Source organism: Nuphar pumila, chromosome 15 (assembly GCF_984573655.1).
Source record: "Nuphar pumila chromosome 15, dmNupPumi1.hap1.1, whole genome shotgun sequence".
In the NCBI taxonomy this organism is placed as follows: Eukaryota; Viridiplantae; Streptophyta; class Magnoliopsida; order Nymphaeales; family Nymphaeaceae; genus Nuphar; species Nuphar pumila.
Genome location: NC_143263.1, coordinates 14,647,695 through 14,667,332, shown reverse-complemented (window position 1 = coordinate 14,667,332; position 19,638 = coordinate 14,647,695). Strand labels below are relative to the sequence as shown.

The 19,638-nt window shown below is 39.2% G+C and overlaps 1 protein-coding gene across 4 annotated transcripts in view; it reads left to right on the top strand.

Annotated features, from left to right (window-relative positions):
• The window catches only part of LOC149814594 (uncharacterized), a 172,315-nt gene that overhangs the window by 90,058 nt on the left and 62,619 nt on the right, over positions 1-19,638 (top strand). For all 4 annotated transcript variants that reach the window (XR_016427977.1, XM_089989536.1, XM_089989535.1 and 1 more), the window contains exon 13: positions 13,702-13,758. Coding sequence is in view for 3 of the 4 variants with exons in the window: in XM_089989536.1 (XP_089845662.1) it covers positions 13,702-13,758 (57 nt within the window). In the remaining variant the exon portion in view is untranslated. The remainder of the gene's footprint in view (positions 1-13,701; positions 13,759-19,638) is intronic.

Here is a 19,638-nt window from a genome sequence, read left to right as displayed (position 1 = left end):
TGCGTCATCGGATGTCAGATTCGAGAAAATCACATGCCTGATGTTGGCAAGATTGTGTGTGGTTTCGAAAGGTTTGATATGTTAAAATATATTTTAAAAAACATTATATCTTTGCGAAACACACTCTCGAGGCTCCTATTAAGGACCTGTATCCCTTTTCTCGTAAGCGTACTTCTAAAACATGCGAGACATGTTAGTACTACGACGATTGGATGAGAGAGTCTTATGACCTCGATTAATGCTTAGTGCAGGTTGTTGAAAACACATATAAGAGTGGGATCGCCTTCATAGGCAAGATGCTCGTTTCGGTCTAATGGACCAGAGCATGAAGAATGAGGCAACGGCTAAGAAACCCCGTCGCGCTCAATTCAACCTTGCTTCGTCAAGAGAGAGGACGAAGGGTACCAACTCCGATAAACAGTCCATTTATGGCTTTCAAAAAGGGCAAAAGACCCGTTTTTCCCCAGTCATCGGAGGATAGGGGGAGGGATAGGGGCTACATAAGTTAGCCTAACACTTCTGCAGAAGTTGGATGCATCTCTATCAGGCCTTGGGGACTTACTCTCTCGACCATCGGTCGTCTCCATAGGAATAGGATTCAGTCAGACAACCGAGGTATATTAAAATACTTAACATAATGAACACTCGGTTTGGACTCGACTGTTTCGACTCACGTGCCATGTATGTACCCGCATGGCCGGTTATCAAGTAATAACTAAATTGAGCATGCATACCTTTTCAGTTTGTTGTACTTAGCTTATTCCTTCAGTCTAAATTATCTATGCCTAATTTAGTTCTTTCTGTCTTTGTACTGTTCTGCTAGTTTTTCGCAAAACTAACCCATCTCATGGGTACAGGTGACGATTAGGTGCATCAGGCGATGGCGCGACTGCGAGATGATTTAAGGATCCACTATTTCTGCTCGTAGTGCTTCTCCTGGACATTTTTGGTTTTTGATACAGTTTTCCCTTGAGGAAACCCAAATTTTGTACAAACTTGATACTCTCTTCAAATAGAAGGAATGGTTTCCTAAGTATTATTGCAGATCGTCCATGGTAAATCTTTGTTTTCTCGCTAACGTGCCCAAGGTTGTCAAACCCGTCATTTTTCTTTTAAAAGAAATCGTTTCCGCTGATTTAGAAATAAACTCTGTAAAGAAAATGAATTTTCCAACTATTTCAAAGAATTTATAAAGTTCGAAATTTTGGGGCGTTACACGGAGTCCCCTGTCATCGTCTCTTGTCAGTAGGGGGTCTCTCTCCCTTGCCTCTTGCCTTGTTCTGTCGACAGGGGGTCGAAGCCCCCTGCCGTCACCTCTTGTTGACAGGGGGCTCCCCCCTTGTTCCTCTCTTCTTTTCTTTTCCTGCGTTTTGTTTTGCAGACGAGGGCTCGTCCCCTGTCTCTGTTTCTTCTTGCAGGACAGGTCAGAGCCGTTGCTGTACTTTTCGCAGAAATGGCAGAAGGTCGTGCCCCCTAGTGCTATCTACTGTTTGGCATGAGGGGAGCAAGGCCCCCTGCCTTGATCTTGTGGGCTGCGCCCCTTGTCCTGTTTCCTGTTGAGGCAGGGAGATTCTGCTCCCTCCCCTGCCTTTTCTATCCTGGCAGGCAGGGAGCATGAGCTCCCTGCCTCTATGGATTTTTGTCGGCAAGAGTGAGGCCCCTGCCTCCTGCACCCTTGTAGGCAGGGTGCAGTGCCTCTGCCTTTGCATCTCTGATGTCTGGGAGCAGGCCTCCCTGCCTCTGCCACCGTTTGTCGCCCACATCCAGCAGGCCCTGACAGGGGCCCTTTACTGTTGCAACTGCCTTGCTGCCTTTGTCCCTCTTCTACGGGGAGCTGAGCTCCCTGCCTACCCTCGTATTTGGGGTCTGGTACCACTGCAGGTCTTACCGAACCCATTTTTTGTTTATATTATGGCATATTATTAACGTTCTAAGCATTGCAGCTCGTACGACGGATCCCGCTTGTGCTCCGCGGCCCGAGCCGTCAAACGTTTACACCCGCAGGCGCCAGCAAGCTTGCAACTCCCGAAGGTAGGGAAAGATTGCACAGAGGACTTGGACAATTGAATTGAGTTCAATTAATTAAAAAGGATAATTAAATAAATATATATGCATATATATATATATATATATATATATATATATATATATATATATATATATTTATACGAGTACGCATTTAACTCAAGGACGCGATTTTGCGATCATTGTCCTTTACTTTTTGTCATGTCTTTCCTTTGTCGTCGCGCTTTGCGCCCAGGCTCTTGCTTTTGCAAATGTTTTGTTACTGCCTTGCCATTGCTTTTCACTCATTGCATGTGCTATAAAGGCATCCTCATGGAGGATGCAAAGGCATTTACCTCTCTCTCTCTTGCGACAAGAGTTGAGTTGAGAGATTAGCGATACATCCTTGTCTAAGGAGAGGGATCCCTAGCTGGGATCCTGGCTCTTCGAGTACTCAGTCCTGCAGAGTAGACTTGAGATTTTAGGGAGCTGTGTAAAAGCATCAAAGACTGACCAAATCGAAGCATTTGGAAGAATGTGTTTTGGCTGGTTTTGTTCGTCTATTTGACATATCACGGGTAACGCCGAATTGGGGCTTGAGCAACTTTTTAGCGGGGGTTCTGTTGAGAAACCCGTATCCCGTCTATCGAGGCCGGTATCGAGTCATGCGAGGCATGTAGATACCCCGATAGCGGATGAGATTCTAAAAAATCCCATGCCAAATGCGACACAAGTTATTGACTGTTTTAAAAGATAAAGAATGTCAAAAGTAAAGTTTGACAAACATTACATATTTGTGAAATACTTCTGTTGAGGCTCCTATTGAGGCGCTATAGCCCTTTCATCCTAGAGTACTTGTAGTCGTGTACTACACACTAGTATTGCGATGATCGGATGAGATGGTCGTGCGACCTCGAATAGTGCTAAATGCACAATGTTGTAATCACATAAAATGGTGACTGATCGCCTTCATAGGCTAGATGCTCGAGTGGTTGAAAGACCACAACATAGAATGGGTCGTTAGTTAAGCAACACCTAACGCACCCATTCGCTTCTTATTGTCTGTAAAGGGAGAGGACGAAGCGGTACAAAACTCTAATGGACAGGTTGTTAACAACCACCCCACGGGCAAAGATCTGACCTCCCCAGTCATTGGAGTTAGGGGAAGGGACTACCAGACATTATCCTAGGTGGTAGATCCTATGGACTTCTGCAGAAGCTGGATGCATCCATTGCCACTTACCTGTCTTTGGGGAATCCTCTCTCGGCTAAAGCCGTCCCCTTAGGAGCGAACTCAACTAGCTATTCGGGTTATTGAAAATACATAGAATAACAGACGCCCAAACTAGTCTCAATTGTTTTTACGTTTTGCCTGCACGTACCCGCAGGCTAGTAATATCGAAACATAAAGTCTGTTCAAACTGGTTGATGGGTCATGAGACTTGCTTATTGCGTAGTAGTTCACAACTTAAACTGCTTACCTGTTTAACTGCATATCTGCTTTAAACTGCTTAGCATGTTGAGTTAAATACTCTTAATTCAGTTTTCTGTAGTATCTCTTGTGCACCTACTAGTTTTTCGCGAAACTAACCCATTCTATGGGTACAGGTGATGATTAGGTACACCACGGGCGATGGCGCGATGACAAGATGGCTTCAAGACTTTCTTTTTCCTTCTCTTAGCTCGTGTCTTGCACGTTTGTGGGTTTTGTCACGGGTTTTCCTTTGGATATCCGAATTTATACTATTTTTGAACTTCTTAAATGAAAGTGGCTTTTCCAAGTGTTTTGCAAGTAACATGGATTGTGCATTTTGGTTCTTTTAGCTAACGTGCCCAAAGTTGTCAGCTTGCCTTTCTGAATTTAACAAAAGAATAGTCTTTCGCTGATTTCATAAACAAACTCTGATGGACAGAGATTTTTTTCTAGTCTCTTGCCTGTTTTCTGAATGGTTCGAAAGTTTAAAATTTTGGGGCGTTACAGTAAATCAAAGTGTATCTAGCAAAATCATCCATAAATATGATATAAAAGGCATATCCACCATTTTTTATCATCGGTGCCAGAACAGAGTTACCGAAAGCTTAAGCATGCTTTCCGGAAACTTGCTTCGGAAGCGTGATACTCGCTTTTGAAACTTGATGAGAACCTCGATTCTCTTATGCTTCTCCTATGTTCCACACACTTCATCTATTCTTCTTATATGTTCTCTTACTCAACTTTTCTTGTTTTTTATGTATTTTTTGTCTCTTCTCACTCACTTTTATGTGTTTTCTCTAAATTGGTAGTAATCATTTTTAGATTTTGTTAAAAATTTAATTCTTACACTAAAAAATCATGAAATTTATTATTTGTCACTTTTATTTTAGTTTTTATTTGTATTTCATTTTGATTCCCATTCAATTCTTATATATATATATATATATTTATTTATTTATTCCTTGTTTCCCTCTTTCTATACATTTTAAAATGCATTGCTTCTCGCTTCGCTTCCCGTATTGTTTCCCGCTTTCGCTTCTTAGTCTGACAACCTTGTGTCGGACCCATATATCCAAATGAATCCATTCAAATGGGTCTAGAGGAAATAAAAGTTATTTCATTAAAAGGAAATGATTTCATTTTGCCAAGAATACAATCACTACAAGTAAAGTTCTCAACATTACAATTTTTTTTCAAACTTGAGAAATGAAAAATCTTTGCAACACTAAGATGTCCTAATCTTTTTGTGCCATAAATTTACATCTAGTTTTTGAATATTATAATAAGAGATTGTTTGGCATTTCAAAAAGTTCATGCAGTGAAGACCAGGGTTACCAAAAATGCTATAGGACTCCGGGCGCCGAAACGCGTTTTAGAAGCGCGAAACATGTCACTTTCGAAACGCACAAGGAAGCAACCCTTTTAAATGGGAAGCACACTTTCCACTCGCTTCACAATGTTAGGAAGTGAGTTTTCATTTTTGGGGGCTTGGATCCTTTAACATTTTTTTGCCTTATATCTGGAAAAGTCAATTCCTATTCGCTTCCCACTGGAATCCTTAGTCACTTCCCTCTTTGCTTTTGGTTCGCTTATAAGTTGTCCCGCCCTTCCCGCTTTCTAAAATTTTAGAAATGCCTCATTTTCTGCTTCCGCTTCTTGAATCACTTTCCGCTCCCACTTCCTTGGCTGACAACTCTGGTGAAGTCCTCTTTCTGTATGGCCTCCCCTAATCAACTTCCTTGATTGACAATCTTGCACGTAACAACCGTTTGATGAGAAAGAGACATTGCACCCATGGTGTAATATCGCATATTTTTTTTCATGATTTTAAAATCGATAAATATAAATTTTAAATTATATATTTATTTAAAATTGCTAAAATCATGGGAAAATATAGCATTTTATAGGTGACGTCAGTTGGGCCCAGAGCCCACTAACAAGACCTAGTTGATCAAATTATGATTTGAGATTTTTTTTGTTTTTAACCTTTAAATTCAAGCAAAAATCGAGCAAAATTCAGGTTAAATTCAAGAAAAATTCTGAGGCAAAAATCAGGTATGCACATCGTTAGATCCTCCTCGAAATATTGATCGCGTTGGTGGCCTATTTTTCCGAAATCGAATACGGTTGGCCCGAAAATTGCATTTTTAAAAAATGACCCACATCTATTTTTGAAATTTTCTGGATTGGATCGGACTGGATCCGCTCCGTTTGATCCAAGTTAATATGGATCTGGACCCAGTCCATGATCCATATTGACTAGGATATGGTCCAGGTAGGATCCTTGTGGATTTGGATCTTAGATCCAGATATGGATCCGAAATCCATCCATGGCCAATTTAAAACTTTAAAATCAACTTTCAATTTAAATTGGATGAGGTAGAGTTCTACGTTTTACCCCATAGAGGTCTTCTAGAGGGGAGCGACACCCTCTGGAATATTCTTTAGAATATTAAATAAAAGAATTAATAAAATAATTAATTAAAGAGATAATATCTAGAAGGTAGTGTAGAGTTCTACATGAAGTAGAACTCTAATTAATTAAGATTATCTGGAGGGGACGTCACCCCCTTCTAGATTAAATCAAATTAGAAAAAAAGATAAATATTATAAAGAGGGGTTGGTCTCTCGCTCTCTCTAGAACTTGTGTTGTAGAGAGGGAGACAATTAGAGAGAGAGAGTGAGATAGAGGAAAAAGAAAGGAGCAAAACTCGTGTGAGAGAGAGAGAGAAAGAAAGAAAGAAAAAAAAGAAGATTTTTTTTTGTTCTTCGTACATCTATCGATTTTTTCGATCTTCCGCTTTTCGATCAAGGTACGGGTTTCTCTCTAAGTTCTTACTGGCAAAAATAGGTATAAATCTGATTTTATGTATACATATTAGAGGAAAAAGAAATTCAGATTTTATGTATATATATATATATAAATACATAATGTCGAATACATATATATATATGCAGATTTATTCTTTTATGAAGGATGATTTCCATTATGCATCAAAAATTTGAATTATATCTGTTGATTTCTTGAATTCATGTATTTGAACATGTATATGCTATTTCATGTTCAGATTTGATGAATTTTCATCCAAGAATAGGCATGTCGATTTTCTCTTCTATTGTATATGCATAGCAAAAATACATATGATGCATATAAACACTTTTTTTTTATTTTATTGTTCATGCCATTGATTATATTTGTGAATATATACATGTTCATATGGATGATCATGCAAAGAGGCACATGTATTTAGGTGTATGGGTTTTATTAGATTTGCATATAAAGACATACATACAGTTTCAGATTCTACTCATACATGCTGAATATATGTTGTCATTTTTTTTATGGCCATACCTGTTGAATATATATATATACACATATATATATATATATATATATAGTCTTGTCAACTTTCTTGATCATACAGCTGAATATGTGCATACAACCCATGTGTGATAGAATTTTCTTTTAGCATGTTTTTGAAAATATTGTATGAATCAGATTTGTTTTGTTCATGCATATAAACAGATTTGTTGTGTTGACACATGCAGATCTGGATAGATCTGCCGAATTTCTCATATAGACAGATTTGGTTCCGATAATGTAACGCCCCAAAATTTCAAACTTTCATTCCTTTTAGAAAATAGGCAAGAGACTAGAAGAAATCTCTTTCTTTCAGAGTTGGTTTATGAAATCAGTGAAAGACTATTCTTTTGTTAAATTCAAAAAGGCAAGCTGACAACTTTGGAAACGTTAGCTAAAAGAACCAAAAGGCACGATCCATGCTACTTGCAAAACGTTTGGAAAAGCCACTATCCCAAGGAAAATCCGTTACAAAACCCAAAACGTCCAGGACGCGAGCTAAGAGCAGGAAGAAGAAAGTCTTGAAGCCATCTTGCCATCGCCCGTGGTGTACCTAATCATCACATGTACCCATAGAATGAGTTAGTTTCACGAAAAACTAGTAGGTGCACAAGAGAGACTACAAGAAACTGAATTAAGTACATTTAATTCAGCAGGTTACGCAGTTTAAAGCAGATATGCACTTAAACAGGTAAGCAGTTCAAGCAAGTAAGCAGTGCAGAACATGTAAGCAGTTCAAGCAAGTAAGCAATGCAACTGTCAAACACAGCATGACGATTCATTTGATCGTAAGTTGTGAACTACCACGCAAGCAAGTCTCAAAACCCATCAACCAGTGTGAATAGACTTTATATTTCAATATTAGTGGCCTGCGGGTACGTGCAGGCAAAACGTAGAAACAATTGAGACTAGTTTGGGCGTCTGTTATTCTATGTATTTTCAATAACCCGAATAAATAGCTGAGTCCGCTATTAAGGGGACGGTTTTAGCCGAAAGAGGATTCCCCAAAGACAGGTAAGTGGCAATGGATGCATCCAACTTTTGCAGAAGTCCATAGGATCTACCACCTAGGATAATGTCTGGTAATCCCTTCCCCTAACTCCAATGACTGGGGAGGTCAGATCTTTGCCCGTGGGGTGGTTGTTAACAACCTGTCCATTAGAGTTTTGTACTGCTCTGTCCTCTCCCTTGACAGACAACAAGAAGCGAATGGGTGCGTTAGGTGTTTGCTTAACTAACGACCCATCCTATGCTGTGGTCTTTCAACCACTCGAGCATCTAGCCTTTGAAGGCGATCAATCACCATTTAAGTGATTATAACATTGTGCATTTAGCACTATTCGAGATTGCACGACCGTCTCATCCGGTAATCGCAATACTAGTGTGTAGTGCACGACTAGAAGTACTCTAGGATGAAAGGGGTGTAGTTCCTCAATAGGAACCTCAACAGAAGTGTTTCACAAATATGTAATGTTTCTCAAACTTTACTTTTGATATTCTTTATCTTTTGAAACAGTCAGCAGCTTGTGCCAACATTTGGCATTCGATTTTCTAGAATCTCATCCGCTATCGGGATTTCTACATGCCTCGCATGACTCGATACCGGCCTCGATAGACGGGATACGGGTTTCTCAACAGAACCCCTGCTAAGAAGTTCGCTCGAGCCCCAATTCGAGGTTACCCGAGATATGTCGAAAAGACGAACAGTACCAACCAATCACATCCTTTCAAATGCTTCGATTTGGGCAGTCTTTGATGCTTTTGCGCATCTCTCTAAATCTCAAGTCTACTCTGCAGGACTACATACTCGAAGAGCCAGGATCCCTGCTAGGGATCCCTCTCCTTAGACAAGGCTGTATCGCTAAGCTCCTGACTCAACTCTTGTCGCAAGAGGGAGAGCGATAACTGCCTCTTGCATCCTCCACGAGGATGCCTCAAAAGCGCATGCAATGAGCGAAAACCTGAGCGTCATCAGCAATGGCAAGGCAGTAACAAAGCATTTGCAAAAGTAAGAGCCTGGACGCAAAGCGCGGCGGCAAAAAGTAAAACGTGACAGAAAGTAAAGAACAAGAATCGCGAAACCGCGTCCTTGAGTTAAATGTGTACTCGTATAAATATATATTTGTATATATATTTATTTAATTGTCCTTTTTCGTTAATTAAACTTAATTCAATTGTCCAAGTCCTCCGTGCAATCTTCCCCTACCTTAGAGAGTTGCAAGCTTGCTGGCGTCTGCGGGTGTAAACGATTGACGGGTCGCGAAGTGCGAGCGGGATCCGTCGTACGAGCTACAAAAACGACAATCTTAGCAAGCTTACACCAAAATAGAAGATCAGGGACACCGCCGCTGACCTAACGTAAAGGAAGCAGAGGCAGGGGGCATCGTGCCCTTGCGCACCTGCTATAAGCGCAAGAAGAAGGGGTAGGGTCTGTGAGCCCCTGCTGTCAGCAAATTACACGGAGGCAGGGGGTTGCACCCCTGCCCGCAGAAAGAGAGGGCAGGCAGGGTTGCGCCCCTGCCTGCCAAAGTAGAAGAGAGGCAGGGGCAAAGCCCCTGCCTGTCAACAACGAAGGGGAGGCAGGAGGATTCACCCCTGCTTGACAAACATGGAAAGAGGCAGGGGCTTTGCCCCTGCCTGATGAATACGTAAACATGTAGGGGGCAAAGCCCCTGCCTGATGCTAGAGAAGAGGGAGGCAGGGGGCCTTGCTTCTGCCTGTCAAAAAAACAACGGAGGTAGGGGCGATGCCCTTGCCTAAAGAGAGAAGAAGCACGGGGGGGGGGGCTCGACCCCTCCCTGTCGAAAAAGGGGTGCAGGGAGGGGCTCGACCCCCTCCCCTGTCGTAATAGAGAGCAAGGAGCAGGGTGGGGAGCTCGACCCCCTCCACTACCGGAAAAGAAGCAGGGAGGGGTTGGGCCCCTCCCCTGCCGTAACCAGAAGCAGGGAGGGGGCTCGACCCCTGGGGGCTCAGCCCCTCCCCTGCCGTAACAGGGAGCAGGGAGGGGGCTCGGCTTCCTCCCCTACCTACAAGGGTGCATGGAGAAAGAGAGATAAGGGGGAGAGAAAGGAAGGGGAGGATCCATACCTGGGGAGGCTGTCGAAGAGGAGCTCTGGGGCTGTCGGTGGTTCGTTGGCGAGCAAAAAACAAATGAGGGAGTGCGAGAGGCGGTCGGGGGAGAGACGAGAGAGCAAAGAGGGGAAAGGGAGGTTTCGAGAACCTCCCCCCCCCCCCCCCCCCCTTTTCCTCGCTGTCTTTAAAAGACTACGAGGGAGGCGGTGGCTCAGTTGGGTCCGGGTCGGGTCCGGATCCGACCCGAATCCAAGGTAATTTTTTTTTTTTTGAGTTTTATATCCTACACTCCTTAAAATAATTTTGTCCTCGAAATTTCTATTGCATTCATTGGTCAAAATACAAGTTAGGGTATTTTTTCCTGATACCAGACTCAGGCTCCCATATACATTTATTTATTCCATGGTGTTGCCAACGTACTTTTACAAGAGAAATCGTCTTCGATCTGAGCACTTGGTCTCGACGATCAACGATTGCCACAGGTCTTTCCTCGAACGTCAAGTCTTTTTGGATGTCCACATCATCGTAATGAATTATGTGCGATGGGTCGTGAACGTATCTTCTCAACATAGATACGTGGAAGACGTTGTAGATCTGAGCGTACTGAGGAGGCAGCGCAACACGGTAAGCCGCCTCATCGATCCGATCCAGTATCTCAAAAGGTCCGACGAATCGGGGACTCAGCTTTCCCTTCTTCCCGAACCGGAAAACGCTCTTTATAGGAGATACCTTAACAAAAACCTTATCTCCTGTTGAGAACACGAGCTCTCGACGTCGATGATCGGCGTAACACTTCTGCCGACTTTGCGCGGTACACAGACGTTCCCTGATCATCTGCACTTGCTGAGTATAGTGCTGTAGAACTATTGGTGAATCCTGCGTCCGTTCACCAACCTCGTCTCAGTAAACAGGTGATCGACAAGGCTTCCCGTATAAGGCTTCGTACGGGGCCATACCGATGCTCGCATGATAACTGTTATTGTACGCGAATTCTGCCAACCCGGTATGAGAGTCCCATTCTCCCTTCCAGTCCATCATGCAAGCTCGCAACATGTCCTCCAAAGTCTGAATCGTGCGTTCAGATTGTCTGTCGGTCTGAGGGTGGAAGGCAGTGCTGAATTTCAGTTTCGTGCCCAAGGCCAACTGCAGCTGCCCCTAAAGCCTGGAGGTGAACCTCAGGTCATGATCGGAGATGATTGACATAGGAACACCGTGCAATCTCACAATCTCCCTGACATAGAGGTCTGTCAAGCTGTCCATTGACTGACTGAGCCGTATAGGGAGGAAATGCGCCGATTTAGTGAGTCGATCGACGATCACCCAAATCGCATTGTGTTTCCTCCGCGTCCTCGGCAAACCGACGATGAAGTTCATCGTGATGTCCTCCCACTTTCATTGTGAAATCTCCATATGCTGCATCACTCCGCCCGGTCGCTAGTGCTCGATCTTAACCTGTTGGCAAGTCAAGCACTTTGAAACGTACTCAGCTACGTCTCGCTTGATTCTGCTCTACCAATACGTGCGCTGCAAATCTTTTAACATCTTCGTGCCGCCTGGGTGAATCGTGTACTTGGACTTGTGGGCTTCTGCGAGAATCTCATCTCTCAAAATAGGATCTTCTGGCACCCAGAGACGATCCTTACGCCATACACTTTCTTCCTTACTCAGACGGAAGGGGGTATCGGCCCGTTGCGCTAGAACCTTCAACTTTTCGTATTGTGCATCGATCTTCTGACTAACAAAGATCTTTGACAATAGCTCAGGTTGAGCTACCATGCTGGAAAGACTGATCGAATCTTGAGTGACCGCAAATGGTTTTCACGATATCAGATCCTCGATCAGCTTCTACCCAGCGAATAACAAGTTAACGGAAACGCTGAGAGACTTGCGGCTCAGAGCGTCTGCCACGGTATATAACTCAAATTTTGCTTCTGAAATTCACCCAAAAATAACCTGAATTTTGCTTGAATTTAAAGGTCAAAAATAAAACTTTTTCTCACGTTTTGAGTGGCTCGTTTAGGCCTTGACAATGAGACCTGGGCCAAGCCCAGATTCCAAAGCATCGGCCAAAAATCGAGAATCAAACGATTTAACTAAGTGTAAAAAATACACGATATTACAACTACTACCATGAAAATCGTGTGGCTCAAGCAACTAATTTCATATATGAGAATTTATCTTCAGAATCCTACAAGATTGTGCTGCGACAACAAAAGCTCTATATATATTGCTCGAAATCATACTTTTCATGAAAGAACTAAGCATATAGAGATGGATTGCCATTTTGTTCATGAAGAATATTTAAAAAAGACTATTGATCTTCCCTATGTGACATCCGAATATCAACTTGCTGATTTCTTCACCAAGGCACTGTGCTCACCAAGATTCAACTTTTTACTTAACAATTCACCATAAGTTTGAGGGAGACTGTTAGAAAATAACACACACACACACACACACACATATATATATATATATACATACTCTTCGTAATACAAATGTATATGTATATAAATATATATTTGAGGTCTTAAAGTATATACGTGTATCTTTGTAATCTTTATTTATTTTTCTATATTTTTGTTTTATTTCTCTTCTTTTTTGTCTTTTCCCTAACAGTCACTAGTTGACTGTCAGTGTACAGTCAACAATCAATATTTGACTGTTGACTGAGCTGTTGGGCTGTTCCCAATGGCTCTAATTAGAGCCGTTGGGAGTAGCCCAACAACTATCTCAAGTGAGCATGTACTTTATAAATAAGGGTCATTTGTGCCCATTGTAAAATATTTTTTATTGAGGGGTTTTCCTCTCAAGTATATTGAGATTGAAGTGCTTTTTATGCACTCTTTTTCATTTGTGTCGTGAAGCATTTATATGCTATTTTTTGTTCTAGCATATTCGGTGAATGTATGTATTATCAAGTTATTTGAAAACTTGATTATTTGTAAGTCTCTTCACAAGAGTGGCATCAAGATTCGGAGTTTCTCCAAACTTTGTTAGATATTTCGTTTATAAACCTAGTATCTAGTACTACTTTACTAAGCAGCACTGTTTGTAATAAATAACTTGTTTTTGTTTGCTTAAATGAAATATGTTGGTGGACAACGAGTGATTGGCTACATACCTGTGACCCGCCGGACATCTTCTAAAACCGACGACTAACTATCATCTATTTTCGCTGCTAGTCTTTTCTAAATTCCGTTATAAAGAAAAAAAAAAGAGATCCATGAAATTTGGACAAAGTATTGTTTTGAAAATCCGAGGCGTTAAAAAATTGGTATTAATTAAAGCCTAAGTTTAGGAAATACTAGTCGGATGACTAGTTCTAATTGCTAGTAATTCCTAGCTAAAATTCAGAAAAAAATAAAAAAATAAAAAAATATTTACAACAAAAATATATAGAGAATGTATACATGTACATACATACAAGTGTTACATTCCTTAACATTTATATCGTGAGATATTGTTAGATGATGTGTATCTTAAGGCTATGAATAATCAGTTTCAAGATAGTTCTGTGACCTGTCTGCTCCAAAGGTTGCTATATATATATATATATATAAAATGTATATAATTTATTTTAAGTGTGCTTCCAATGACATTTTTTGAAGTTGTCGATGTTGTGATGTTCTGTAGTGCACTTCTTCTTTTCTCACTCTACTGCATTTCATATTTAAAATCCACATTCAGTTTTCCTGATGGCCATGAGATGAATTTCTTTCTAGCCAGTCATAGATGCTTTTTTTTGCTAATCAACCCAAAAATGGGATTTTTCCCTTTTTTGTTGCAGGAATTTCATCAGCTTTGGCCTCAGAAATTTGACTATAAAACAAATGGAGTTACTCAGGTACATAAGGCTCTAATGTTATATATGATGTGACAAACTTCTGTAACTATCTTTAGACACCTGTTATTTGATATAGATGTTTATGTAAATTTTTTTGGACACCTGCGAGAGTTTATGGAAATGGAAAAGTGAGAGCACTCTATACTTGGAAGATAGTATTTGAAAGGAGTAAATGCTTCAAACTATGTTCAGTTCCTCAAATATCTTCAACCATTGCTAAAGTAGTTTGACCAAAGCCTTAGTGAGTGTAATGATTCCAAGATTTTTGTATCAGTTCTAGTGCCTATTCATTTAATTCTTGTAATATCGCGTATTTTCACACTTAGTTAAATTTGAGATTTCTCGAAAATTTGGCTAAGTTTGGGAGAAAAATCATTTTAACCTCGATTTTAGATTGATGTTTTTTAGTCTAGGCTTGACCCAGGTCTCATCGATGAGGTCGAGGCGAGCCAATCGAAGCGTGAGAAAGAGTTTTATTTTTTACCTTTAATTCAAGCGGAATTCGGGTTATTTTTGGGCAAAATTCAGAATTTGGTATTCGTGTAATATATCGTTGGATGCATCTCGTAATTTTGAGCACAACAATATTTTATTTTTCTCGATTCAGCCTATGGTTGGCTCGGAAATCACGTTTTTCTAAAAATTGAGCAGTTTGTCGAAACGGATCTGGAGTTGGATCGGGTTTGATCCAATGCCTATGATCCGAATTATTATGGATTTGGATCTTATTTAAGACCCACTTTAATCTGAATTTAATCCAGATCTTGATCCATTTTCATTTTGGGTATGAGTTTGGATTTTTGGATCTGGATCCGGATCCAAATCCAAGCCCCATGTTTTTTTCAGCTTTAAATTGAATATAAAGCTTTAATTTGGGGTTCAATAAGGTTAGGGAGCCTTCTGGGTTAATTTGATTATTTTTGGGTACCTTTAGATAATTTTAATTAATTATTAATTAATTAATATTAATTTTGGATTTTTATTTTAGGTCTGAGTAGGACTCCTTAAAAGAGTCCTTATTCTTACTTAAAGAGAGTTTTAAAAGAATTAGAAGCTTTTTTTTAAGAAAAGTCAACTTTGCAAGAGTTCCAAAAAAAAAAATTGGAATTTTTTTTCGGAAACTCTCTCCAGCCCTTTTAGAAAGGGCTGGAGAAGGGGGGAACGTCACCCCCTCTCCCTCACTTTGTAAGAAAAAAATAAAAAAACGAAAGGGGAAAGGAAAGAGAGAAAAGAGAAAGGAAGAAGGGAGAGAGGAGAGAGAGAAAGGAAAAGAGAGGGAAGAAGAAGAAGAAGAAGAAGAAGAAGGGGAGCCTTTTTCTCCAACAGCCCGTTTTCCACCATTGTTTTCCACTATTCTTCCAATTTTCAAAAAGGTACGGGTTTCTCTTTTGATTTTGAACGAGAAAAAGAGTACATATTCGTTTTCATTCAATATTTTAGTGAACCCGGTGGAAAAAGATTGAATATTGATATTCACTATTAGATCCATAGTTGAACTAAAGTTTTTTTTTCCTTTTCAAAACCTATTTCAAAAATAAAATAGCATATGTGTGTGTTCTTATGTGAGTTTTTCATATATGTATAAATATACATATCTAAACGTTTTAATATGCTATTGATCCATGGAGCTGGGCCGATCTGTCCTGTGTTAATCTGGGCAGATCTGGTCCAGATCTTGGGTTTGTAGTTCTGAAAAGAAACAGAGTTCAACGCAAATCTGATTTGTTAGAAAAAAAAATTATGAATATACAGCAGTAGGCTGTTTTGCTTTGGGTGTCATGGTCTGATCGGCAGACCAGCCGAGCCCTGCTCGGCTGGCCAGATCCGGTCAGACCTAGACCGTTGGGGTGCAGCCTCGTCAGGCCTGTTCATGACGGGCCTGACTCGGTTTTTGCAGGGCCCAGCCGGTGGGCTCAGCTGGGCAGCCTGCTGTATCTTCAAAAAAAAAAGAAAAAAATATGTTTTGTTTGTGATCCTCTATAGCATGTATTGAGGTATGCGTATGACTGTTTACCTTCTTTATAGTCACGTGGAATTGTGAATCAACATAAGTTTGACGTAATATATATATATACTATGTCACACGGACTCGGCTCCAAGGTCGCCGCACCCACATCGACACGCACGGACACGGGTGCGGCTCGGACTCGGTCAACCCGATCCTGGGTGCCGTCAACGCACCCAGGGTCATTTTGGTCCATTTTTTGAATTTTTTTTTTTAAATTTTCTGGGCTACAGAATTTAAGGAAAAAAACCCTGAATCAGGCTTCACAACTCATCACCTGTCCCCTAATGGGCACAACTTTGATCGAGTCTTATATATATATATATATATATATATATATATATATATATATATTTTTTTTTTTTTAAATATATATATATATAGCCGAGTCCCCGTATCCAAAATTTTTGAAATTGCGCCGCACCCGCACCCATGTGACATAGTATATATATATTTATATATAGATAGATAGATAGATATATTACCTGTATGATGCAGTTTAGCTTGTGTACACATTTAATGCCTGAGTTGAATCTGTATTTATAGGTGTACAGTGTTTGTTCAAAAAAAAAATCTGGTTTTCTAAAAACCCAGCACCCCTATTGCTGGCTGGGCAATCGGCCCTGACATGGCCCTGTCAGCTGGGCTGGTTGGTTAGGTGTTTCAAAAAAAAAACAGTTCTCGGCGATTGGCAGCCTGGTTGGGCACGGCCAATCCTGGCAGCACTCGTAATGTGCTGCCAGACTGGGCTGGATGAACACAGGTCTTGCTGGCTCGAAGGTCGGTTCTGCCAAGCCGGCTGGGCAGCAGTGTGTAACAGAAAAATAAATAAATAAATATATATATATATATATATATATATATATATATATATATATATATATATATATATATATTTGGAGGTCTCGGGGTCGGGTCACTGGACCAGCCGAGTTGGGCTCGGCTGGCCAGACCTGGCAGCGCCTTGACAGGCCTGCAGCTGGCCTGGCTTGGCCTGCCTGTTAAAATATGTTGATCCTTAAATGTACATATATATATTTATACATATATATATATATAAAGATACGTATACATATATATATATATATATGTATACATATCTCTATTTATATATATATATAAATATATATATATTTTATCTTCCTAAAATACCCTCAAGGGTATTCTTGTAAATTAGCATTTTACGCATATTCCAATTGGAATATGCATTGTAATTTTTGTTTTATTTTTATTCTTTGTTTTTTATATTTTTGGATTTCGTACCACATTGGGGGCCTCCCAAAAGTGACGTTGGGAGCCCCCAACGATCACAAATGTGACCGTTGGGGGCTCTCCAACGTCCCCTTTAGGAGCCCCCAAGGTGGTCCCTTTTCATACTTATAAATAGGGGATTTCCCCTTTGTATTTTGTATTCTTGAGGGAGCTTATGCTCCATTTGTAATGGGGTTTTTACCCCTTGTCCATTGTTTCTTCAATGATATGCAACTTATGACTTTATGTCATATTTTTCCCTTTTTATGGGTTTTATGGGTTAGCACATTATGTGCTTGTGTTGTTTCCCTTTAATGGGTATATTTGCACTTCACGTGCATATGTATGGGTTCATTATTGAACCCAATGTATTCCAACTCACTTTCTAACATGGTATCAGAGCAAGGTCACGATGGGGTTGTCCTTGGGTGCAACGGAAAGCGTGTCGCTCAAGAAATGGTGAAGTATTCATTGCTCTTCCTTTTTGTTTTGAAGTTATTCGATATGTATCCCTTTTCTTAAAGTATTATGCATTTGAAAATATGTTTCTTGCATATAGTTTGTTCGTTTAATGGTTATGATAGTTGAATTATGTCTTTTCACATTTCGTATACTCGTATATTTTAAAAATATCTCCCTCAAATTTGGTGAACTCGTTTGTTGTTCAAATATATAATTTGCGTCTATCTAACTACTCATCGCATATAATAGCAATTTATGTTTTTTAAAATTACCTTCAATTATGTGAGATTTATAATTCTTACATAAGTATCTCATGATTGACCTATAAGTTCATTTTTAAAATTATATATATGATTTCTTGCTAAAGTAATGATCTTTGCTTAAAATTTCTTAATTCTCATATGAACCCTAATTTGATTTGAGTTCCTCTTTTTTATTATGAATTTTAGTGCATTTTTTGAAAAATTTGATATAATCCTTATATGAAAATCTCTCACATCTAAAATCTTTGTTGAATCCTAAAGTAGTTCTTGTTAATGATAACTTATAAGAACTCCTAAAAGTTTTTCAATGTTTCTTTTTTGAAAAATTGTTTATGATAAACCATTAGGAAAGATTTTTTAAAAAGGAATTTCTCACACTACATAGAGTGCATAGTTCATCTATTGCATCCTTTTGGTATAAATGATTTCATTTTTCATCTTTATAAACTTGTTGGTTTGTATTTTTCATAAGGTTTCGAAACCTCTTAATAATATCTTTTAAAAATGCCTATATTGGCCATAATATGGTTTTCTTTGTCCTCAATTGCAATTGTTAAAGTTTGAGAATTTCAAGCATTGCTCTTTTTATAAAGTGCATACTTGCTCACTTTTGTTTATTTTTGTATTTTGTGCACATTTGTTTCTCAAATATTTGCGCTTGTATGCATTCCCTCTTTTTTATGAAATACATGCCTTAGTGCATGTTTGTTTACACCTTGGTGTGTATTTGTTCAAGTATTGTATGAGTGCCTTCGTGCACATCTTTTATAAAGCCTTTTGTGCTTACATGTGTATTGTCTCTTCGTAGACATTTTTGCATTATGGAGCCTTTATGCACATTTCTTTTTGTGAAAAATATAATGAATTTAGATATTGAGTCCTTTTTAAATCATTGTAAGTGCTTTTAGCACTTTGTATGTTTCCGCATATCTCATCACAATCAAAGGATTTTTTAAAATTGTTGTATGGGACTTAATCCCTAAATCTATAAATTTTTAAGTGTTTTAAATATTCTTTCCTTGAGTATTGTGTTAAAGCCTTCTTTGTGAACCATTACGGTTCTTATGATTTCTTTGATTAAAAGCTTGATTGTCTTGATGAATTCTTTATGTTGTTGTGTTTATTGCTTAATAAGTTTTTGGTATAAATGACTTGTTTGAAGATTAAGCATAATTTGTGTTTATGCAAAATTGTTGTTATAACGCACATTATTGATTATTGGACCTTTTTTTAATCGGTCCTCTTTTCTTTGAAAAATGATTCCTAAAGTGTTTATTGCCTTTTTGTGGCATTTATATTTGTCCATCACATGTTATTTACTGCATCATTGTTTTAGCCTTATTATTGTTTTATTAGAGATGTTTGTTGAGGTGAGTTATGGGCACCTCGTGTTATATCATTTTATTTTGTCCACCTTCCATATTATAGATGGTTGTTGAGGTGAGTTATGGGCACCTTGGGACTCTAAAATGATTTGTTGTATGATCTCTAATCATGAGTGTGTCACTCATTTTTTCTCTTATGGCCATTGATATTATGGATGCTTTTATGTAAATGTGATGGACATATGGTGTTTTAAAACCTTAAATGTTTTAAGGTATATTAAAATCAAGGTTTTGGGGTTTTTTGCCCAACCTTTTATTGTTTATGAATCATATGAGTGCATTTGCACATTTATGTTTTGTGCTCTTATGCACAAGTATTCTTGGTGTGTGTATGTTCACATATTTGTTCTCAAGAATTTTATTTTATCGATTATAGTATCTTGTTGAAGATATTTTTTACATGCATGTTATTGTTATGAGAATTCATTTTAAAAGGAGTATTGTTTTATTCGAGGTTTATTTTCATTACAAGTTTATTGCCTCAAAAGTCTTTTCCTTTTATGCCCATTATCTA